The sequence below is a fragment of the Anguilla rostrata genome, chromosome 16 (assembly GCF_018555375.3).
Source record: "Anguilla rostrata isolate EN2019 chromosome 16, ASM1855537v3, whole genome shotgun sequence".
NCBI classification, from domain to species: Eukaryota; Metazoa; Chordata; class Actinopteri; order Anguilliformes; family Anguillidae; genus Anguilla; species Anguilla rostrata.
Window position 1 is genome coordinate 11,874,164 of NC_057948.1, and position 24,047 is coordinate 11,898,210.

At 51.4% G+C, this 24,047-nt stretch overlaps 1 protein-coding gene across 10 annotated transcripts in view; it reads left to right on the plus strand.

Moving 5' to 3' along the window:
- Positions 1 to 24,047, plus strand: part of mef2aa (myocyte enhancer factor 2aa) — a 94,581-nt gene that overhangs the window by 65,851 nt on the left and 4,683 nt on the right. For 5 of the 10 annotated variants that reach the window (XM_064313709.1, XM_064313708.1, XM_064313707.1 and 2 more), the window contains 7 exons: positions 3,357 to 3,488; positions 3,565 to 3,699; positions 5,242 to 5,467; positions 17,947 to 18,131; positions 20,608 to 20,631; positions 23,289 to 23,415; positions 23,825 to 23,951. In XM_064313709.1, the coding sequence (XP_064169779.1) occupies positions 3,357 to 3,488; positions 3,565 to 3,699; positions 5,242 to 5,467; positions 17,947 to 18,131; positions 20,608 to 20,631; positions 23,289 to 23,415; positions 23,825 to 23,951 (956 nt within the window). The remainder of the gene's footprint in view (positions 1 to 3,356; positions 3,489 to 3,564; positions 3,700 to 5,241; positions 5,468 to 17,946; positions 18,132 to 20,607; positions 20,632 to 23,288; positions 23,416 to 23,824; positions 23,952 to 24,047) is intronic. The other 5 variants (XM_064313711.1, XM_064313713.1, XM_064313712.1 and 2 more) reach the window with 5 other exon arrangements.

Sequence of the window (24,047 nt, forward strand, 5' to 3'; positions counted from 1 at the left end):
CACATTTTACAGAATTTAATTACTCGTACAATAAAAGCGTCATTACGATATTAGCTCACTTCAGTTCACAAATGTTTTTATGGTCAGTTTTTTTTTATTTTTACTTTGGAATATTCCACCAGTATCTCACTCCTGTTTTAGGTCAGAATTGTTGAGTTTGTCAGTAAATTTCCTCTTTGCTGACGAAATGGCTTTAGTAGCTTTCTGTTTTATTCGGCCGCTGTCTTTCTTCAGCAGCATAGTAACTGTTATGGAAGCCGCGGTGTGCTTTGTCTGCCCCGGACAGTGGTCAGCATCTGTACGTAGCGGTTACGCTTCCAGCTTTCCTTCAGAGAGAGCGGCGCTGGCTTGGGCGCGGGGTAAGCTAACGGCTGAGGATGCGCTAGCTAGCCGCGGAGCTGCGGTGTGACTTTGCCGGATCGCCGCGTCGGCGGGAGGGAGCGGAGCTGTTCCCGTCTTTTCACACACACTGCGACGTCCCCGCTGGCCTGACCTCGCACCCCCGGCCCCCTCCCGCACGCCTCATTTCTCTCGCGCGGAGAGCCAAGTCTCATCAACGCTGGTCTGGAAGTGCGTGAGAAAACGGGGGAGGCCTCTGGTCCCAGCGTCCCCTCCGGGTCCTCGTTAACAGATTACACTGTTCCACTCGTTACTGTGCCCCACAGCTCCGCCCCCCACCCCACCCCCCCAAGCATATCCACCCCCTTTTCTGCAGGGTCTCTGTTGCACCCACTCACACTGCCTCCCTCTCTTTCTCACGCACACATACTGTACCTTCCTTCTCTCTCTCTCTCTCTCTCTCTCTCTCTCTCTCTCTCTCACATGCCCCTCTGTTTCTGACACACGCACTGTAGGCCTGTCTCTCTCACATACGCTGCCTCTCTCCCCCTCCCTCTCACTTTCTTTCTTTCTGTCCCTCTCTCTCTCTCTCTCTCACACACACACACACACACACATACACACAGCTCACCCTTCTTTGGCCCTGATTTAAATCAAACGGTAGTTAATATTTCTTTGCGTTACAATTTCAATCGAATTATGAAGCACAGCTGTGACTTGTTGCTCAATGATATGTGCTTGAACATCATTTCGCAAAGCAGATCAAGGCCTTTGTTGTCACTGTATGTGCATGTCCTTAAAAAGCATACATCAAAGTCTGATTTCAAGAAACTTCATTTTGTGGTTAAAAACAGTCTTGTGTGGTGCAACCATGATTTAACATGAGAGGAGCTTTTCTGAAGGATGTGCTTGGATGCATTTGACATTTTGTGCTCTTCTCTAGCCTTCCGAACTGAACATGTACTAGTGATGAGACCGGGCGTTTCAAACATGGACAAAAGAGAAAATCTTCATACTTAATACTTTCTAAACTTTCTGATTTTTATTTATTTATTTATTCATTCATTCATTTATACTTTGAAACGTGTCATAAAATATTACTAGAACAACATAATGTTGTTGAGTAACACTTTTTATGGCTAAATAATCGAAAAATATATATTATATACAGACAAACATATTATTGGCAAATGAAACCCATTCTTTACCATATGAAGAGCTGTGTGTGTGCGTGCGTGTGTGTGCGTGCGTGCGTCCGTGTGTTTGTGAGTTTAGGGATGTGCGATGTGGTACAGTACGTTTCACGCCTTCATTGTCCCGCGGTGCCTGATGTGCCCGGTGGCGGGTTTCCATGGCGACCCCTTCCCGCCTGGCGACGCCGGCAGGTCGCGGGGGCCTCTCTCTCTTTTCGAGGACGCGCCCGCGGCCCCGCCCGTCTCGCTGGGCCGCGCCCGGCCTGACCGCCGCGCGGTCCAGATAACGAGCAGGTCGGGGCCCCTAATTTGCAGTTGCGCCGGGACGGGCGGCGGCCTGGCGGGGGGACGGCCGAGCCGCGCGGTAAACAGGGCGGGGCCGGCGGGGCCCGTAAACAGGAAATGACCCGGGGGCGGGCGTCTTCGCGGCGAAAAAGTTAAAACAAATAAAAAATAAAGTGGAGGAAGCCCCGCCAGACGTAATGACCCCGCGCGAGCGGCTCGATCGAGAGTCAGTCGAGGGTTGTGCTCCAGAAATATATATAAATAAAAACCCTGTGGGAGACACAAAGGCGGCCTTGGTTTCTCGCCGGTAATGGGCTGGGGTAAAGATCCAGGGCCATTAGGGGGCGGCTGCACCTCCATTACTCCACCCCCCTGCTGCACCTGTCCCCTCAGACGGGTACGGGGGTGGAATCCAGGTCAGTCTCCTCACGGTCCCGTGGCCAGGACCACATCTGCCCAAAGTGAGTTTGGCTGGACCTGCAACAGTCTTTGAGTCTGCCAAAGGAGAGAAGCATGGAGCCAGAGGTTATCTTATCTCTCCTGCCCACAGGTGTGTGTGTGTGTGTGTGTGTGTGTGTGTGTGTGTGTGTGTGTGTGTGTGTGTGTGTGTGTGTGTGTGTGTGTGTGTGTGTGTGTGTGTGTGTGTTACGAGGTCACTGTAATCTCTTCTCAAAAGTGTAATCCCACTGTAAAACATTCAATTAATCATCTCATAACCACAAGTGAAGCTTAAAGCATCTGGTCTGACCGTCATGTAAATGTATGCTGACACTTACTGTACTATTCAGCAGCGAGGAGTGGAGACGGATACATTAAAATGCACAGGGAAAATACCAATATAAAAACAGTGTGCGAATAAGAGAGGCAGTATGCAGTATTGGCCTGTGTTTTAAAAAGAGACGCAAGAATATGGCTTATTTAGCTGAGCGAAGTGGACGATGTTCTACGTGGCATTAGTGAATTTAATCGCTGTGGTTCGGTTTGCGCGTCCTCCTCTGGCGGATTGACCCTGATGTGTGAAAGCTGTCCGTGTGACTAAACGCTTCTCTCTGTTCGCTGACCGAATTAGCGACGTCTGACACGCATGGTCTCGCGATACGTCGAAGGGAAGTAATGTGCGGGATTTTTGGTCCAGACTGGGGAACGTGCTGCTTCCACAGCTGCAGATTTAGAAGGTTTAGAAGCACTCTGCCCATCGTTCATATCATTCTCTTAAACCAGGAAGTGCTTGTCAGGTTTTTACAGACTATCCCTGTTGGTTTTTGTGTGACATAGTCATTTCTAAAAGCTGACAGGCATTTTCTGATCTAAGATGTATTAAGCTGGGAATATATGAGTGTTTAGGTTCATATAATTAAAAAATGTGGGGTTCAGTGGGGTTCTGCTGGTTGGGAGAACTTTTTCCCCAGAGGTACTGGGTGCTATGTGTGCAGTCAAACAGTGCTGACCAAAAGTGGCATTAACCTCAAAAGAGCAACAAATCATTTCCCCCCCCCAATTACCGCGAATATATGTGTGAATTCTCCGATTTTATTTCAGAAATTAAGACTCAAAAGCCATATTGACTGTGCCAGCTCTGATGTGGATGACTGTTTTGGGCACAGCCCCCGCGCGGAGGACGGGTTCTGCAAGCTTAGCGAAGAGGGGGATTTCATGTACAAGCGCTGCGCTGTAAGTACCGCACACCCCCCTCTCCCGCCCCGCCCCTTTGTGTTGATTGGCTGTTCTATGTTGGTGTTCACTGCAGGCGCTAAACAAGAAGGAGCACAGAGGCTGTGATAGCCCGGACCCCGACTCCTCCTATGTCCTCACCCCCCACACAGAGGAGAAATATAAAAAAATTAATGAGGAGTTTGATAATATGATGAGAAATCATAAAATCGTAAGTAAAAAAAGAAGTTGTTTTTTTTTTTGTTTTTTTTTTTGCCTGGCTTTGCGGCTAAAAAAAAAAGGATTTCTTCCCCTCCTTTATTCGATTGTTTTTTTTTCTTCTTTTTTTCTTACTGGAAATTAACCCCTCCTTCTTCACCTCCCCTCCGATCTGCGACCCCTCTCCCGTCGGCAGCGAGACGCGGACGGCCTCCCCGTCCGAGCGCGGCGGTTTCCAGCCCATGGAAAACGCGTCCGTTTCCTCGACGACGCGCTTCTGATTGGGCGGCTCGCGTGCTGTCGCGCGCTCTGATAAGATCACGTTGCGAGGGCAGGAGGGGGCGTGGCCTGTGCTCCTGTTAAGGGAACTGGGATTGTGAAGGGGTCAGGAGGCGGGGCTTTTGTGTGTCTGTCACAGGGCAGGGCCAATGGGCTTATCGAGGTGTTTGTAGTTTCCTGTACACAGGGACCCTTCTCATTCACCGAAATTTTATTTGGCTTATTCTAAGCAACGATTTGAATCGGTAAAGTGTAGATTTTTTTTCAACTGACAGTTAGAATTATACCGAAAAATACTTATAAATTTTGTAGAGGGGGAGGATAAAAGTAATATCCTCCCCCTCTACAAAATGTACCCCGGTATAGAACTCCTGCTGAGGCAATGGTGATCTTATTTTGGCCGTTGACAGTTGTGAGCCCTTGCACTAAATAAAGTTTTGGAGTTGAACTGCTGATGGTCTGAACACTGACGAGCACTTCTTTATCCCGTTAACACACTAATGGACTCACTAACATTCTCACCGCACTGTGCTGCGAATGTGGTCGTTTCGTCCACACCAGCGACGGTCACTCCAGCCTGTGACAGTCAGCACTGAACCGGTAACGGCAGCCGTAACGCTAGCCGTAACGCTAAAGGCAGCGGTGATGGAAACTGTTACGGTAATGGTAATGCCAGTGGTAATGGTGGTTTTAACGGTGCGTGTAACGTAATTAAGAACGTTTCTCGATCCCAGTGCTTTAGGGCTGACTGTTACTGTGCTGGACTGGCCCTTTCTGAAACGAGGTCCCACACCAGTTTGCATGCCTGTAAAATGTTTAAGAATGCTGTTAAGTTAAGTTTTTTTTTTTCATGAAGGTGTAGGTGGGACACACACACACTCATTTCAACAGGTGGGGGGTGAGGATTTGGACAGCCACTCAGATGTTTTTCTCTATGGTGCTCATCACAGAGCATTCCCTTCTCCCCCATTCCTATGCTCACCCACGCAATATTTAATAAATATCCAAAGCCATACCTTTCAGTGTATAGTAATGCATACATAATCAAATGACTATTGATAAACTGCTCTTCATACCTGGTACTCCAAGTGCACTTGGTGAAGGCACCATCTCACTCATGTGTAGTGTGCTGAACTGTGATTGGGCAGGCCGTTACCAGGGAATGCTCTGTCCTCTGAGCCGGGGCCGTCGCCGCTCGCGTTCTCCACCCCGGTGACTGTGTAACCGCCAATCTCACGGGCCGCTGATCCTCCGCACGTTTCTCCCCGCCCCGCAGCCCGCCGCCCTGCCGCCGCAGAGCTTCTCCATGCACGTGGCCGTGCCCGTCTCCAGCCCCGGCGGCCTCTCCTCCTACAGCCCCGCCGGCTCCCTGGGCGGCCAGTCCCTGGCGGGCGCTTCGTCGCTGGGCGACGGCGGGATGCTCTCGCCCCCCCAGGGCTCCCTCCACAGGAGCGTGGGGTCCCCCGGGGTCCCCCAGCGGCCCCCCAGCGCCGGCAGCACAGGTCAGTGTCGCGCCCGTGCCCCCCCCCCCCCTCACCCCAGATCTGTGTTTTGTCTCCTCAGCAGCAGAGCTCTCTGTCCTGTCAAAATTTCTTTTCAGATTAACAGAGAGAAGCATGAATGTGTGACTCCTCAAATGTGCTGAGTGTTCATACATATATATATATATATGTGTGTGTATAAAATCATGTATGTTTATTTTTACATTGAATAGTTAAACCAGGTTGTGTGAACAGTAAACCTGCATTGTGTGTGCATTCTGGCATTACATATATGATGTTAGAAGGGCGTTTTCACAAATAATAATCGGTTTTACATCCTGAAAGAGAGAACAAAAACGTCTCCTCCTCCGTGTTAACGGCTCGATATTAAAGCTCTGGCCAAAAGCGTGAAAGGTCATCGCAGGAGGCTGCGACCTCACAAGAAGAAAGGAAAGAAAGAGAAGAGAAGAGAAGAGGAGAGAAAAGGGGGCCCAGAGTTGTCTGTTTATCGTGACGGAGGTGTGAAAGGACGGTGTCAGTTCGCACCTTGCGGAGGGCGCCGCTGCCAGACAGAAGCGAAACTCATTAGCGGTGTTCTGAGAGCCGCGGCCCCGCGCGGGCGGCCCACGGCTGTCTCACAGGGCCCCCGCCGCGGGGGGGGAGGGGGGAGAGTGAGACAGAGAGAGGAGGGGGGAGGATGGGGGGGAGAGTGAGCGAGAGAGAGGAGGGGGAGGAGGGAGGATGAGAGTGAGCGAGAGAGAGTGAGACAGAGGGGTCGAGGAGGGGGGAGAGAGAGGATGAGAGTGAGCGAGAGAGAGAGGGGAGGAGGGGAAGTGAGGAGAGAGAGGGGGGAAGGAGGGGATGAGTGAGAGAGAGAGAAGGGAGGGGGAGGGAGAGACAGAGAGAGAGAGAGAGAGGGGGGGGGAGAGAGAGGGGGGAGAGTGTGAGAGAGAGAGATAGAGGAGGGGGAGGGGGGAGAGTGAGAGAGAGAGATAGAGGAGGGGAGGGAGAGGCTTAGCTGTTTTCTATTATCTGTGATCAGTAAGTGTTTATGCCGTAGCTCTCTTGTCGTCATGTCCCAATATGTTTGAATTTGGCTTGAGTGTAAAATTGGGCTGTAATGGCGAGCTTATGAGACCCTTCCCATCTCACCTCTCACTTACCAGCCCTGTTTCTTTTTTTTCTTACCCGCGGAAGCAGACCCGATCTTTTATTGCCAGCACAGCGGAGGAGTTCTCGGTTTTATTCTACCTGTCACCTAATGAGGTGACGATAAGTGCTGAAGCCGTCTCTTTTGTCGCGCGAATTAACCGCGTTAGCCGCTCTCGCCTTTTCCTCGGGGTAACCTAATTTTCTCTCGCCGTGGGTGTGAAGACCTGGGCTCTGTCTTTCACCGGGGGGGCTGGGAGAGAGGGGAGAAGCGCGCGTGCTAAGTTCCTCACCCTTTGGCTGTGAAAACCCCCCAGACCAGCAGAATTGAAGTGAAGGGAAAGAAGCCGCGTCCCTCCGGGCTGAGCTAGCGGCTAGCTGAGCTAGCGACGAGTTCTCCCCGACAACAGCGGCGCGATTCAAGCCTGCTCGGGCCACCGGAAATCTGCCGAGCGCTCGAAGAAAGAGAGAGAGGGGTGACTCATTTCACATGTTTTTCCCTGAATCCAGAAACAGACCGTCACACCCAGGGCCCAGTGTCTCTGTGTGGGAGAGTGAGGAGAAAGAGCTGACGTCTGACACTAGTTTCTTTTTTGAAAAAAACAGGGTTTTTTTTCAAATTAAGTTTGGACTTTCGTCATCGCCGACTGTTGCATCGACCGTGCCGCTGATTATTAGTGTTCACACTGAAGTGAAATCTGTGATTAGGCAAAGTCATTTTTTGGCTTATTATTCCCCCGCCCCCACCCCCTTGTCTGCTCCTCGTAAATTGTTAGGGGCGGCTGCGTGACACATCGTTAATTAGCCGCGCTCCGGTAAAATGCGGTCATGTGACGCGGCGGTGGAGAGGACTGGCAGACTCAGACCTGCAGGGAGAGTTGTGGCGAAGGTGGGCTGTGAATTCTGACATCTCCGCAGCAGATCCACACTCGCGCTCTGCCTCAGCTCTGTTCCGGAGTGAGAGCAACAACAATGTGGAAAAAAACAAAAGAGCCTGCTACCTCCATTTTACACGCGCCCAAAAAAGGAAATCTTAACGACTTGTATGAACCTAATTTCAGGCATTAAGTTAATAACTTTTGTTATTGCCTGGCATTTTACCACAAAGATCATTATACTTAACTTAATATTGTATTCATTGTTTTAAGAAATCTTATCTAGTAATTTTCTTCCAGGAAAAATCCATTGGCAGATAATTTTGCTTATTTGAAGCATTTTTTATGCATTTGTCAAGCCATTCCTATTTTTTCATATTTGTTTAAATTGCATTTTTCACAGTGAGTACCTCCCTTTGCGAATTCCATCTTTGGTTGCCTGTTTTAGATTTTGTCCCCCCCCCCCCCCCCCCCCCCAGGACTGTGGGGTCCTGTTAAGGCACTGTTCTATTACTGTGGTGTGGTCTAGAATCTGGACCGTGGCAGTGCGGACTGGGGCTAGCAACCCCGCAGGGCCACACTCCGCTGGCTCTGGAGCCACCCGTAGCGGCAGGTTTTCAGTCGGCCAGTGATAAAATTGTTCTCTAGCGACCCCTGCTGGTTGATGCCACGCCCGCGGCCCTCGTGAATGGTCTTCCTCCCAATCACGTCTGTACAGGCCCGGCTTACGGGCCATCGCCTTCATAAGAAACCCTGACTGATGCCGCACGCTTCGGAGGAGAGAACGAGCCTGTCGCCGCGCTCTTTCCCCAGTGTTGACGGCTGGGACTGTGGCAGCGAGAAGAGTTCAGCACGGTTTTATGTGTACCGTGCTGTTTACAAAGGGCATCGTCGCAAAGAAGCTTCTCTGAACCCCCCCCCCCGTGGGCGGGGAGGCGCGGAGCGGAGCGCGCTTCCCGCCGTGGCAGAAGCGACCGCGGCGCCGCCCTCCTGGGCCCCTGCGGCGTCCTCACCTCTTCCCCTCGCCGACCGCGGCGAGAACCCGCCGACGCTCGCGGCTGGAACGCGCCGGAGCTCTGCCGCGGCTGCGCTGCGCGCGCTCGGCGAAGAACCGGCGCTCGGCTCGCGCGCTAAAAACGTTCAGAAAGCTACCGGCGCTGCCACGTCTAGACATACGCCGTCGTGTTACGTGCAGTTTTTTATTATTTCAAGTAAATGACATTTTTCTGCGGGGGCAAAGAGCTGAACAGTAGTAACCACTGCGGCTTCCTGCTGAGGCTTTGCCGGGGTTTCCCCCAGCGCGCAGCTGCTGGCCTGCCTTCAGCAGTGACGGCTCAGCGCGACTCGAAACGCCGGTTTCCATGACGCTCCGGTCCGCGAAGGAGGTGAGGTCACATTCACACTTGGCGCTTGCCGTGTTCGCACGCTTTTCGATTTGTTTTTTTTAAAGGAAATCCACATCCTGTTCTAATCCAGGTTTATTTTCGAGCGGGCGCCGGGCGGTCCCTTCCCCTGCAGCCTGCTCTGTAAGTTTGGGAGAGCGTGAGCGAGCACGCGTCTGCGTGTAAGTCTTTGTGATGGAAGACTAGATTTAATGTGCCGTTAACGCAGACCAGAAGATACAACGAGACAGGAACAACCCTGACATGTGACGCCCTCCCTCTCTGAGCCAGTTACACAATGCTCTTTAGCACTGGCCCGCCCGTTAGCATTAGCCTGATTGCAAATCAGTACCAGCCAATCCCGACACAGAAACCAGTGCTTTCCACTGGAGGTGCCACTCTTCGACACACTTCCTCTCCCTGGAAAATGGGTGTCAACATTCTAGGAGGCACAGGAATTAAACAGGAAATAAATGTTTTTATTTTATATTTTTAATTAGGAGGTTTTTGGAATGTTTATTTAAAATTATAAATCAGTGTTCTAGAACTCCATTGTTTTCAATTACCCGAAGTGATTGTTACATCATCATTCGAATGCTCAGTTTAGAAACAGTCTAATCACACATTTGTGATCTTTCACGTTAGCGGGTTAACGCATTATCTGCTTAAACAGCTGGGTATTTATCAGAGTTCAGGTTAAGTTCCTTGCTTAAGGGTACCGCAGCAGTTCTTCCAACCTGGGAATAGAAACCAGCAACCTTCTGGTTTAGAAGCTCTGGCTCGTTAAGCGCTGAAGCAGACAGGAGGCGGGGGCCCTGACTGTCAGCGCTTTTGGAGTGACGGATCGCTCCGGGCCGGGCAGAGGCAGGCGGGAGCCTCCGAAGCATCATTACTGCGGCTGGGTGTCGCGGGGCAGGAGACGCGCGGGGTGAACTGCGGGCTTCTGAGGAGGCTGGATGTGGGCGGGGGTGCGTACCCGTACCGCACGGAAAAGGAAGTTAGGGGGGGCCGGGGCGGGGGGGGGGGCGGGGTGGAGCTGATCTCCGAGCTACGCTGTCGCGGCGCGCTGGCGGGCCAAGGACGCCCGCAAGGTCGCGCATCCAGCTCTTCCTTCCTGACAGCAACTGACACCGGGGTCATTTCTGGGTCCTGGGGGATGGAGTAATGAGGTGGGTAGGGGGGAAGAGTGAAGAACAGCTTCGCAGGAAGGCCTTCATCGCTATTGGCCGTCATTATCTCACGAGGCCCCTCCCGGTGCTGCTCTGCTGCAGACGTTTTTATAACGGTACGATAGTTTGTTCTTCTGTACCTGCATGGGGGTTGCCAGGTGAAATTCCTCAGACAAAATTATGTTGTTATATAATTCCCAGCCATAGGAGAATAACATTGACCAAGTTCTGTCCCCCTGCTGACAGCAGCCCTGCCTGCTTTTGTGTGGGCCCTGCGTCACCTCTGCACACCCTTTGTTGGCGTGCAGCGGCTGCTGCTGCCCGCGTTTGATTCATATCTGAATCTCTGCCCTCATCTCCCGACAGCAAAATCACCAGATCGACTGAACTGTAAATTGCAGCGCCTTCCTCCCAGGGTGAAGAGATGTGGCGTCTGTGTTAATTAATCTCTGTTCTGTGTGTGTGTGTGTGTGTGTGAGTGTTTGTGTGTGTATGTGTGTGTGTGCGTGTGAGTGTGAGTGAGTGTGTTTGTGTGTGTGTGTTTGTGTGCGTGTGTGTGTGAGTGAGTGTGTTTGTGTGTGTGTGTGTGTGTGTGTGTGTGTGTGTGTGTGTGTGTGTGTGTGTGTGTGTGTGTGTGTGGGGTTTGACCTTTGACCCCTTCTTCCCTGTCCCTGCTTGGTTTGGCTGTGCCTCACCTGGGCCCTGTACAGAGCAGGCAGTAGGCAGTAGGCTGGGCTGGGCTGCAGGCTGCAGGCTGCGTGGCTCCGATGGCAGCAGGCCTGGTGTTTAATCTGTGCTGTTTGTTTAGCGCCGGTTAGCGGCGGCCATGTTTGAAGTGCAGATCTCAGGCCCGCGGGGCTGTTTGCTCGCGGCGGCGGCTCCGCTATTGGCGAGCGGACGGCGCATTTCCTTTAAAGCAGATCCCCGCCCCCTCCCTCGCCACCCCCTCCCCTCACCCCACCCCGAGCTGACAGGTGCACCTGTTAGCGCCGGGCCGCGGCGGCCTGCCCTTATATGGGCCGAGCGAGGCCGCCGGGACGCCCCGGCCCGGCAGAGCCGGCGAGGCATTTCGGCAGGGGCGTACGCCCGAGGGCCCCCCCCGACGCATGACGCACGATGGGACGGTCCCCCCGCCCGCCCGCCCGTCTGAGCGGCAGAGGCAGGTGGACGTTAACCCTTTCCCCGGCTCGAACCGTGGCCTGCCACCCTCCCCAAACCAACCAAACCCCCCACCCCCCTCCCACCCACACACACACACACACACAGGCTCTACATGCCCAGGCTACGCCCCAGCGCTACGCCTGAGCAGCCGTCCAAAAAATTCCACCCCGCCCGCGCAAGATGGCGGACAGATAGCGGCGGGGCTTAAAGACGCTGAGTCACTGTTAGAATGTTGACTCAGGTGTGGGGGATGATTTTTTTTTAAAAAGAAAGAAAAAAAACTGCCGTCGAAAACGAAAACAAACAGCTGCGTTTTTTTAAGCGAACGCCCACGGCTAAAAAACCGCCGAATAGCGTTTGGATCGCTAACGGGTCACGCGACGCTAATCTCGCGCCCGTGAGTTTTTTTTTTTTGGAATGCGCCTGCGGTATTATTTTTTTTCACATGCGAGAGCTTTCAAGAGAACGTGCCGCTTCTCCCGCGTCTGCTGGGTGAGGTGGTCTGGTGGCGGGGGCGGGAGGCGGCTGGTAAACAGCGGAAAAAGCGGGCGGCCCCCGGACGCCTGCCGGTGCGTTTACAGAGCGCCCGGTCCCCCGCCTCCCCGCCTCCCCGCTCCCCTGTGCATTGCGCTCAGCGGGGACTTGAGTAGGGACTGGCTCTCTGACACTGTGCTCTGTACCCCAGGGAATACTCTGACTGCACACCCGTGAGTATGAGTTCAGCATGGAGAAAGGAGAGACCGTTTAACCCCACCCCCCCATTAATGTCCCGGGCATTGCTCTGTCTTTTCTCTCTTTCTCTCTTTCCATTCGGCCACCTCTTTCAGTGCTCAGAGTTCTGGAAAGTGCTGTGACTCGGTGATTAAACCAGGGGAAGGGCGGCTGCAAGCCCTGTTTCAATCTCAGCAAATCACCTAGCCTTCTGAGAGAGAGAGAGGGAGGGAGGGAGGGAGAGAGAGAGATGCACATGGGTCCAGTTAAAACTGGTGGATCTTGTAAATTCATTTTTTTCCCCCCTTGATTTTAGACAGAGGAATACCTAACCACTGTAGAGTGAAAGTCTTGCTCAGCGAGATGGGGAAAGCCCAGTCACAGCCACCCTCCCTCCCTGGGTGATGCTGCGGCCAATCACCAGTCGCCCTGCTGAGCTGCAGCCAATCAGCTGCGACCCGCTGTCAGCACCTGCACAGGCAGAAACTGTTCTCCTTATCATCCGTCTATCATCTTGCCTTCACCAGTTTGTCACCGCTTCTCAAACGCGTTGGGACCCCTGGATTTAATTGGGAGTGACAGGACTCCTCAGCGGCCTCTGCGCCGTTTCCCCTCTGTCACACGGGCGGGATGTGAGCTGGCAGCCCCCTGACTCTGTTTCCCTGCAGATGGGAGAGAAAGTGTTTTTAGGCTCATTGCTTTCTCGCACTTATCTCCAAATGTCATATTTGGCTCGCTCTGCGAGTACAGATTGCATAGCTCATTTGTGCGTATTTACATATGCCGCCTGTACGTAGCACAGGTGCTGTTCATTTTTAATTGATATAGCACTAAACTGAGAGGCTTGTTGATGTTAAAAACATGAATAAGGAGGTCAGAAGTGTGTGTGTGGGGTGGGGAGGAGGTCGCTGGCCCCCTGTTGCCCCTGGGTCCAAGTCATGAAGTGTTACACCTCAGCTCCTCCCACCCAGCCGCTGTGCATGTTTGGGTCCAAAACCGCTCCACAGGCTTCAAGAAATAGTTTAAACTGAAAATAAAATGAAATGAATTTTTGCAGAATAATTGTGTAATACACACACATAAACACCTCTGGAGGTATAACACTGCAGTACATGCTGCTCAAAGGCAAGCCCAGTTCAGCTCATGAGCAGAAGTCAGGGCTGCCAATGAAAGACATCTGTTGTGCGGCTTTAATTGATTTTGGGTGTCATTCCGATAAAGGAGCAGCCTCAGGCAAATGGGCACGACCACAAATGGGAAATCACATGATGCAGCAGGGCACATCCACAAGCAAACGGGAGATTGCATATGCAGCAGGGCACATCCACAAGCAAACGGGAGATTGCATATGCAGCAGGGCACATCCAACAACAGATTGCATAGCGCAGGGACATCCACAAGCAAGGAGTTGCATATGCGCAGGGCACATCCCAAACAACTATGCAGCAGCCACAAACAACGGAGTTGCATATGCAGCAGGGCACATCCACAAGCAAGATGCATAGCACGAAATCCCAACAGATGGAAATCCTTACTGCAACAGGGCACCATCAACAGGGCAAATGAGAAATCACTCAGAACAGAAGCATGCAGTGAAACCTTGTTAGTTTGCGGAAGTGTTTTCTTAGCACGAAAAACTGCCCGTGGTATAAAGACATTTTATTATGCAAGGCAGTTCCAAGGGGGCAGTTTTAATTATTCATGGGTCTCTTTTTAAAAATGAAGATGGCTTCTTTTCCAAGCCGAGTTCATCCAGAGGTTTTTCAGAGGCCGAGCCTGTGTCAAGCTGCATCGAGACAGCAGGAAACCAAATAAAACAATAAACGAAAGCAGCACCAAACGAAAGCAGCGCTGAACAAACGATCCTTAGCGATGACTAAGCAAATGCAGAGCGTGATTCAGCCTGACTTCGTGAGCTTCGAATAATAATTTTCAAGGAAGTGTCACGTTTTTTTGTCTCTCACCACAGTTTTTTTGCGTGTATTAAAGCAACAATCATGTTGTCTAAGAAATAGAACATTGAAATGGAAAATCCCTTTGGTATTAACAAAAATGCCAAGTGTGGCTGTACTGAATCTTAGCGCTTCCGCAATGACGCACTACGTGAGAGCAACAATTCCCTTCGGTGTTATTGGTGCGATGGAGCTGGCGGCCCATCGGCCTGGCGTAGCCTCAGTTAGCCGTGTCGCGGCGCGATGCGATCGCACATTCGGGATGTGGTTGTTATGCTGGGATGCTAACGTGCAATTGGGTTCGTTGCTTTAATGTGACACGCTATGGCGTGGTGATGTGTGTGTCACTGTAAGACAGCGTAGCTTCTCCAGTCAGTACAGGCTACAGGAGCATGTGTGGGGCGCAAAGAGGAGCGGGCGTGAGCGCGGGAGATATGGAGCTTTAAACCAGATAGAACTGGTTGTAGTGCCATTTTGGATCTACGCCGCACAGATTCGCAGATCATTATAGCATGTGGATGGGCTCAGTGGACAGGACGGGCCGGCAGGGTTATTTCCAGATGATTGTGCACAGTCGTTGAGACACAGAATGGAGTGCCTGTATGTTCTGCGGCGGTGGGGGGGGGAGCGGAGGCGTGGGGGGTCATTACCGCCTGTGGATCGATTCCCCGCAGTGACATCACAGACCTGTGGTCGTTAATAGAATGTTGAACTTCTCCCCTCCCTCCCTCTCGCCCACTCACCCCCCCCCATTTCCTTTGACGTGTTTCAGTCGATAGCTTTTTTAACCAAAGAACACTGAACACGGGATCTCTTGAGATCCTTACGCTGTGTAATGTTGTCAGTGCTACGATGAGACATTTCCATAGTGTGAGGCGGTTCAGTGCAGCCCTGGAGTTTTTAGTGCACTTTATTACGTCATTTCTGTTTGTGGTGGTACTCCCTATTTCTCCAAAGAAATACAGGTGTGTTTTATTCATTTGTGGCATTATGTTATGAACTTACTTGTGACAGTTATTCGTGTGTTTATCTTTCTATATTTCCAGGCTGCGTCTAATGGGGAATAGAACTGCTTTTTGGATTTGGTTTCTGCGCAATCAAATGTTAGTCTGTGTTAACTGTAGTCCCCATTCTCCATTTTGAGAAAGTCCTGTTGGCTGGGTTTGATGGTTATGTGCGTCATATAAAATAAAGTACAGCACTACAGTGTCTATAATCATTCCGTCACATCGAAGCAGCAGCAATAGTCAGTCTGACCACATACTCGCACATAACCTGCCTCTTAAATATCAGCTGTGGGTGGGTGAAACGTTAACATCTTTCAATTTAGTTTTTCGATTTAGTTCAACTGATTTTCGTTAAATTTAAGGATACATTTCTCTGGGATACGTAGAAGGGACATAGAAAATTTCAGCCCATGTAATTCCCAGACAGTGGAGGATTTGTGCCCCTCTAAATAGCCACGGGCTCAGAACCCGTCTGCAGCCTGCGGTCCCGTTGTAATAATTAGCAGCAGTTACGCTGTAGCGGCTCTGGCGTTCGCTAATCAAGGGAGGACTCCGTTCCTGCCTGGGGGGGCAGCTTATCGTTCGGCTGAACCGGATTTCGCTGCACTCGCTTGTGGTTTATTTATGAACATGTTTCTGAGCTGTGGTTTTTAGGATGCGTTTAAAAAAAAAAAAAAAAAAAAAGAGTGGAAATATTTATGTAATGTCACCCCGGACCTGTAGAAGCCAGAGGCTAGTGAGACAAGTGTCACATGCAGGGATCTGGTTTCAGTTTGGGGCAAATGTGCAGTCTTTGTCAGGGAAGCATATAATAGCTTTAGCCTGTCTTGCATGTGGGTTTGCATTGATTTACAGTGTGTAGCAAGTGCTGTTATCCAGAGGCACTTAGAGTACGAAACCTTTCATGCAGTAATGCAATGTGCACACCCACTAGTGTTAGTAACATAGCACCGCAGAGCGGCACCGTATAAAAACAGTGCTATGGTAAACAGTGTTGCGCAATAGCGCCATATTGAAAGGGAAATTGAGCTACATTCTCTCAGTAAAAGAGCTGTAACGTTGGGGCACTAGTTGTGACAAAGTGGCTGAACGTCAGTGAGCGTTTGGCAGTACTGGGGGAGAGGGGGGCTGCTCTGGGGCTGCTGGACCAAAGATGCAGTCCGTACCCAAACGTGGCCAGCCCACTCCTATATTCTGAGGCTTGTTTTGGTTAATGCTGTGTCCCGCTTTGTGGGATATCCAGCTGGTATTATAATAATAATAATAATAATAATAATTATTATTATTATTATAAATATGTTGATCCATTAATACGTTAGCTCCATGCTATCATGGTTGTGGAGTGTTCTGGTAATACCGCTCTTCGGCTGTGGAGTGCGCTTGTGGAGCGTAGCGCCCTGCGCTAACGGGCAGCGAGCGGGAGAGCGCTCTGCCGGTCACGTGACCGCGGGGAGGGATGAGCGCGGCGCGCTCGGGCGCTCCACGGGCGGACGGCCGAAGGTGGCCTCGGGCGCGCATTACGCTCTCCACCGCGTTCCCCTTTTTTACATCCCTCCATCCACTTCTGCAGATGGTTCTTTTTTTAGCCTTCCGGTTTTTTTTTTTTCCTTCTTTACATCAGAGCTTTCTTTCCAGGGACAAACAACATGTGACAGCACTCGAGAACTCGGGGGAAAAAAAATCAGCTATCGAACACTCAGAGAAAGCGTATAGGTGGACTTTACTGAGCATGCATGCGGTGCTGATTTGCAAAGGTTTGATACGTCCAACCGATCACTTTCCCAGGGTGTCTGTTCATATGTAACAGGACTGTTCTGATGAGCCCTCAGCTTTAGGCATGCTTGATTTACTCAGCGGCATTTCCTCTCTGTACAGCCTGACAGGCCCCGGGTTCCATTAAGAAAAGCTCCACTGGATGGTGCCTGGTTAATTAAGAATTCCCCTCGAGCTCCTGAACGGGCACCCTCAGAGTCCCCCCCCCCCCCCCGGTCCCCGAATCCGGGGTTAGGAAACAGCAGTATGTAGCCTGCCTGACCTTCGACCCCTTATCCCGCGCGCATCTCCGCGTGGCGGGAAAGGCCCGCGGGCGGAAGGCGTCCCTCGTGACCCCGCTGGAAGGAGGGCGACGCACCGACCGCGAACCGCAACAGGAAGTGACTCTTCTGGGGCAGAGGGCGAGAGCGCCGAATGAACTTTAAAAACAGCGATCCCCGAACGAAAGGATGAAACTGAGAAACAGGAACAGTAATGTCACCGGCTCATTATTGCAGCTCCCGAAAGAGTTGCAATCATGCTGACAGAAGTTAAACATTGCTCAGGGACCTATTTGAAATTGTGCCCTCCCATCTTTCTTAGAATGAGAGTGACTAATTGCTCATGTGTGTACAGACTACTGGCACTAAATTGTAAATGGACTTATTGGGGCAAATCAAATACTTTTGTCATAATGTATAATGAAGTTTTCTGTTAAAATGGTTTATTACTATTGCAAGGGGAAAAAAATATTGCATGGAGGAAACTAGCAGATGCAATTAAGACATTAAGACCATCTTGACTGGTTCAGTTTTGCAAGCTAATTGTACCAGATGTTTAAAGAACCTGTTTGACAGTTGGATGCGAGAGCTTCAAATGTTCTTATAGGATAATACATCACAAGAGAATAAAAACACGTTCTCTATCTGAATTTGATTAGTGACTACAAAGCTTGTGGAACACTTGAAGTCGTACAGCTCATGCCTCCACTACATTCTCACTGTTCGTTTTTTCATTTATTTTATTTGTAAAAAAAAAAAATCACTTCATTTTCAATATTTGACTTTTTATATCAATGCTTAACTCAAACCATCCAACGTACAATAGCTCTCCCCTGTTATGTACCTCAGTTTGATAGGAACTTCCTTCATTTTACATTTTTTCATGTACAAAGGCAATTGTTTTATACCCAGATTTGGATAGTTCCAGAAGGCCAAGCCATGTGTCACTTTGCATGCTGGGAAATGTAGTCTGAGGCTTGGCCACCATTCCTCCTATCGATTGGTCAGCTCAGTGGACCATAGCAATCTGTCTCATTCCCTATCACTTTGTGTCCCTGCAGGGAATGGCTTTGTGAACCCGCGGGAGTCCCCAGGGCTTCTGGGCACGCCCAGTGGGAACGGCCTGGGGAAAGGGATGGCCACGAAATCTCCGCCGCCCCCTGGAGTCAACATGGGCATGGGCGGCCGCAAACCAGACCTGCGGGTGGTCATCCCTCCATCCAGCAAGGGCATGATGCCCCCTCTGGTGAGTGTGGGTGAAAACACACTATCGCATTGCAATGCACATACCGACCAGCAGAGTGCGCTCCCACAGAACATAAGTTACATTAAAATACATTTTGGCACAGACACTCTCATCCAGCACAAGCTTACACAGATTTACATTTTTTACAGACAGTCCGTTTATACTGCTGGGTATTTTATTAAGTACCCTGCTCAAAGGCACGACTGCAGCACTCCAGCTAGGAATCAAACACACGCCTCTTGAGTCACAAGCCCAGTTCTCTTTCCTTTACATTACAATACAACGATACAACACAATAAAAATAACATATAACACAACACTGTACGACACGACACGACACAATACAGTACAACACAACACCACGTAACACAAGCTGGATGAAAGTGCTGTACCAGTACAGTAGTACAGCTCCACTACGCTGGACTACCCCGCAATACCGACACCTCAAATAAACTCCGGGAGGAAAATATATACGACAAAAGCGCTGAATGGGATTTAACAAGTGTCCATGAGACGAGTAAAGAAAGGGGCATCCAGGCGCGCACAGCGCTGTCCCCCGGCCCCCGCCTGATCCGGCTCGTCCGAGGGGGGGGGGAGGGGCCACGCGTCGGCAGGCTCCGGCACGGCGACGGCGGTAATCCTTATCTGAGCCGGCCACGGAGCGCAGAATAGCACCGCCGCCGCCCCCGCCACCACCGCCGCGTCTGCACGGCGTAACGCGGCCCGCCGTAAAATCCAGAGTGACACTCGGCGGGCCGCTCCAAATCGCGGCGGGGACGCGAGCGCCGCGGACAGCCGTGGCTCCGAGGCCCAGGTGCTCCCAGCAGCCGATTATTCACGTCCAGAAACCAGGCGGGCCCCCGGCTAATTACCATAATTACAGCCGAGCGCGCTCAGACCAACCGGAGCACCTGAGGCCGCTAATCAAAAACGCTAACGTTAGCGGGAGGGAGGGGGGGAGGGGGGAAATAAAGGGCCCCGAACGCGCTCTTAGGAGGAGTCATGCTGCGCTGCGCTGGGGGGCCCAGCGAGCCGTTTCCCAGGTCGCTCGGCTCGCGGCGGGCTCCTTCAGGTGCGTTGCCATGCCAACCCCCAGAGGCTGCTGGCATTCGTTATCCGGTCGTAGGGAAGGTGGGCGAGAGAGAGAGGTGCGGGACGAGTCCGCGGGCTCGGGGCCCCTGGTCGTGCGCCGTTTCGGGTGCCTGCGTCCCCGTGTGTGGCATATTTCAGCTCATTTACAAAAGCCTAACCGACCAATGAGACTTTCCCACGTAACATTTCACACCAGGCCTTTATAAAGCATCTGATCCACACGCGATTCGAACCTGCAACCCCTCTGATCGAGCCTCCGGCTGTAACTCTGCGTGGATCGGTGTGCGGGGGGCTGAGAGAGCGGAGCGGCGGAAGGCACTGAGCGTGCCCCCGCAGACGAGCCCTGTGATTAGCCTGTAACAGCATTAGATTAATCATGTCTGGCTCTGACAGGGCGAAGGCATTACTAAAAGCACCCAGAGCGCGAGGCGGATAATAACATCCCATAATAATATTCGGCTGCACATGTCACGTCTGCCTCGCGCGCTGCTGGCATTAAGGCTGTCCTGGCGTGGCCCCGGAGGGTCCCCAAATGCCACCCCACCCCCTGCTCATCTTCTGTCACACCAGCAGAGTGCCTGCCCTCTGTAATCTCTCTGTGACTACCCCGGTATCCAGGCAACAGCATTCCTTTGGGTGCTGGGCTGGGGAGGCTCAGGGAAATCACAGCATTGTTACTGTCCTCGTCAATAAGCGCAGTACATTAGCTTCATTATGTCTTCAATTAAAGTAAATGGTGTGTCTGACTGACAGGGACCAAAACCAGCCAAGGGTGTAGATAGGAATTTTGGGCCCCCCTTTTTTAATAAAACAAATTGAATTGTTTTAGCTGTGGGCCCCTATAACCGTCACCGCCTATCGCCCCACTAGCGACGGCCCTGACACCAGCGGAGGCTTTTGATTAGACTGTTAAATGTGCAAGGCTAAATGCTCAATTCTGAGGATACGGCTAAGTACTTCTCATTACATACACTCATAGAACAAACACTCAGGCTGGTTACCGTACACACACAAGGCAACAAAACATTACATTACAGGCATTTAGCAGACGCTCTTCTCCAGAGCGACTTACACAACTTTTACACAGCATTTACATTGCATCCATTTATACAGCTGGATATGTACTGAAGCAATGCAGGTTAAGTACCTTGCTCAAAGGTACAACAGCAGTGTCCTACCCAGGAATAGAACCTGTGACCCTTAGGTTACAAGACCAGTTCCTTACCCATTACACTACACTGCCGCCCACGTATACCCCGGGTCCTGGTTACCACAGGCTTTTAGGGGCCAGTTAAAATGGAGGGTTTAGGTGAAGGGCGTCCTAGTTTAGGAAGGAGAGTCCTGACCCTGGCGTGTTTCTCTTCGTGTCTCCGGTGGAGGGCAGCTGCCGGAGGAGGACATGGAGCTGGTGAGTGGAGGGAGAGGGCGCAGTGCGTCGCTGAGTGGTGTGTGCGGGGCATGCGCTGGAGCCTGTGGTGGAATAGGGGTGCGGAACGGGCCTGTGCGCCGTGCTGTGTGTGTGTTCCGATCTGCACGTCGAACCGACTGCCGGTGACTCCATTCCCAGCCGGCCCCCGGCTCCGTCGCTGGTTTTACCGCCCGTCTGGTCGTGCATGCGGCGCTGTAGACGTACCTCCCCCCCCCCAAGGGGGACAGGACATGGCTGCCATCCCCTGCCTCAAGGCACAGCTTTGGCGTCTTTGGCAACATCAGATCCGTGTTTACTTTGAACTAGGACAGAACCGTGCTCGGTTCCCCAACGAACCCGCCGGTCCGGAGTGGTCAGGAACCGCGGTTCTTCCATTAGCATCGTGGATATGTTCCGTGTGAAATAAATATATGATGAAAATGGACACTGATCACAGCAGGGATTTTTTTACCACTTCACAGCAGGCTGACTATCTATGAAGACTGGAATGAATTCGCTCGTGGATTCCCCTAAAAATGCACATTAATTAGCCTGCGTGTTGCCAGAAGCGTGGGGAGGGAGAGTGAGACCGGGAACCCCCAGAGTGGGCGGAGCATCCGTTCTGTCAGTCACCCTCTAGCGTGAGCCAATCAAAAGGCATTGCTCTCCGTAGCAGTGCATTACCAGTGGTGTGTGAAGCTGGAGACAGAAAGTCAAAGATGATCTCATTTTCTGGAACACGTGTGAAACTTAGCAAAGATAGCATCTCTTGCACGCACTTGCGTGTCTATATGTGAACTCCCAGGACAGCATATTTTATGATGGCATAAACCGCGAAGATCCTCAAAAACAACCACGCAAGTTTTGTTTCTTCTTTTTGTTTCCTTTTTTTGCTGTTGTATGTTTTGCTTTTTTTTGTGTGAAGCAGATGATTTCATCCAGGGTGATGTCATCCTCAGAGAGGCCAGGCTGAATGATTTCATCTGACTGCGTATGAGAGTGAATCCACTGGGGGGCGCTCTGTGCCTCGTCTCAGTTCGGTGCGAGTTTGAACAGCCCTTACACTGCAGGCCGACCAGAGCCTGCATAAGCTTTGACTCCTCTTAGAGGACTGATTCGATTCATCGTCCGATTCGATTCATCTTCACTTTACAAACCAGGTCTGATAAAATGAGTCAAAACTTCAGATTCAGGTCTGATCAGATTCATCTGAACTTCTTAATCAGTTGATCCCATGGGCCTGAACTTGAGTCAGTGCCAAACAGATTCATTTTGCCACACGAAAGATGGACCGAGGTCATACACATTTGTCTGTACATTCAGACAGAAAACATTGATTCTGCTCGCTACTCCAATGTGCTGGTATACTGTATTATTAGTTCAGGTCTTTTGTTAGATGTTGCTTTTATTCAGAAAGCGTGTTTTGTCCAGGTCACTGTAGCTCTGCATGTCAGAGCTGCGCTTCCTGTGTTGTGCTAACTGGCGGTGCTGGATGGCAGTGAGCACTGCGCGCGTGGCTGGCTCAGAGCTAATGCTGGGCGGGTCGGGGCAATGCGGGCGCTGCACTGGTGGCTGCATCCTTGCGGCTGCATGTCTGGCGCTGCCTCGTGCTGCACTTCTCTGCGGAATGTTCTGGTGCTGGTGAATTCTGGGATTGCTCTGCTTTGCGTGCGGTTCAGAAGCCCGTGTCTGTCCAGAAGCTTTCAGGAGCCTGTGTCTGTCCAGAAGCTTCGCACGGCTCGTCTCCGTCCTGTTTTTTTCTGTCGTTAAAAACGGCCGTAAATAATGGCGGAGGGAAAGGGATGGACGGAGCGAAACAGAGACTGAGAGAGGGCGAGAGAAACAGACAGAACCCTGCTTTCCAACTTTTCTTCAGAGACTTCTTTTGACTTCTCGGCTCTTTGTCATTTTTGTTTGTTGTTTTTGTCCTGTATGGTTTCGCCCAGTGCGTTCCGTGCCTGTTCATGAGCCAGAAAAATAATTCAAAACGGTGAGGTTAAGAAGCTGATATCTCCACAGCACATCCCTCTATTGTCTGCAGCAAAACCAAACCGAGGTCTCCTCATTCTTCAGCCTATCCGAGTGTGGAAAGTGGATTTAAACAATCCATATTAAATTATGTTTATTGTCCCATTATAATCTGAGCGCAGGAATTTGCTTTTTAGCCCGCCGTTTAATGGGGGAAGTCATTAACATATGAAAACATTTTTTCAGAGAGGATAAGAACACTTTGTTCGCGCGTACCAGACTTTGCGGACTGTGCTGACGCTCAGCGAGTGAAAGCTGAATGACTTCTGAAGCTTTGGCGCCTCTTAGTGGTAAAGGGAAGAACTGCAACAGAAATGTTGCATCGGAACAGTTAGGGTCAGTCTTATCCTCACCACAGGGAAACAGTCAGTATTTCTGAATTTAGTTTGAATAGGCAGGCAAGTGAAGTGGTAAATGTTATTCAGTGAAGTGAACCTGGGGTGGAAAGTCGATGTTGGGTCACTTGGCTGACATGTAAGAATGGGAAAAACATACATTGTTGTAGTAGATCCATGTGCAGATGGTCACACAACACCAGTACCCACAGTTTCTCCCAGCAGTGCCCTGTAAGTCTGTCAGTACTGCAGTGTGTGTTCAGTGACTCTGTATCCATTTTATTGTTTTTGTAGAACGTCCAAAGGATCAGCAGCAGCCAGGCTGCGCAGTCATTGGCCACCCCGGTGGTGTCGGTCACCACGCCTAGCCTGGCTCCACAAGGACTGGTGTACTCAGCCATGCCCACTGCCTACAACACAGGTAACCCCTCTGGCCACACCCACATCACTGGTAACCCCTCTGGCCACACCCACCTCACTGGTAACCCCTCTGGCCACACCCACCTCACTGGTAACCCCTCTGGCCACACCCACCTCACTGGTAACCCCTCTGGCCACACCCACATCACTGGTAACCCCTCTGGCCACGCCCACATCACTGGTAACCCCTCTGGCCACACCCACATCACTGGTAACCCCTCTGGCCACACCCACCTCACTGGTAACCCCTCTGGCCACACCTATGGACTACAGGGCAGCTAATCCCCCTCCCTCAGCCACTCCCACTGCCTGCAACGCAGGCAACATCTTGCCATACCCGTTTTCTACAATACAGGTAACGCCCCTCTACTGGTTAGTAAGGACAGCTCCCTCTGCTGGCTGTTTTTCAGATTACTGCCTGAGCAGTGCGGAGCTCTCCTCCCTGCAGGGGTTCTGCTCCTCCGGAGGCCTTTCTGTGGGCTCGGCATCGGCATGGCAACAGCACCAGCTGGGCCAGATCAGCCTGGGCTCCATGGCGTGAGTATATCCCTCCGGCGCCCCCTTCAGGCACTCATCAGTATGATATGGTGTAATAGAACTTGTAGTTAACACAATGAAAGTGCACTTGAACAG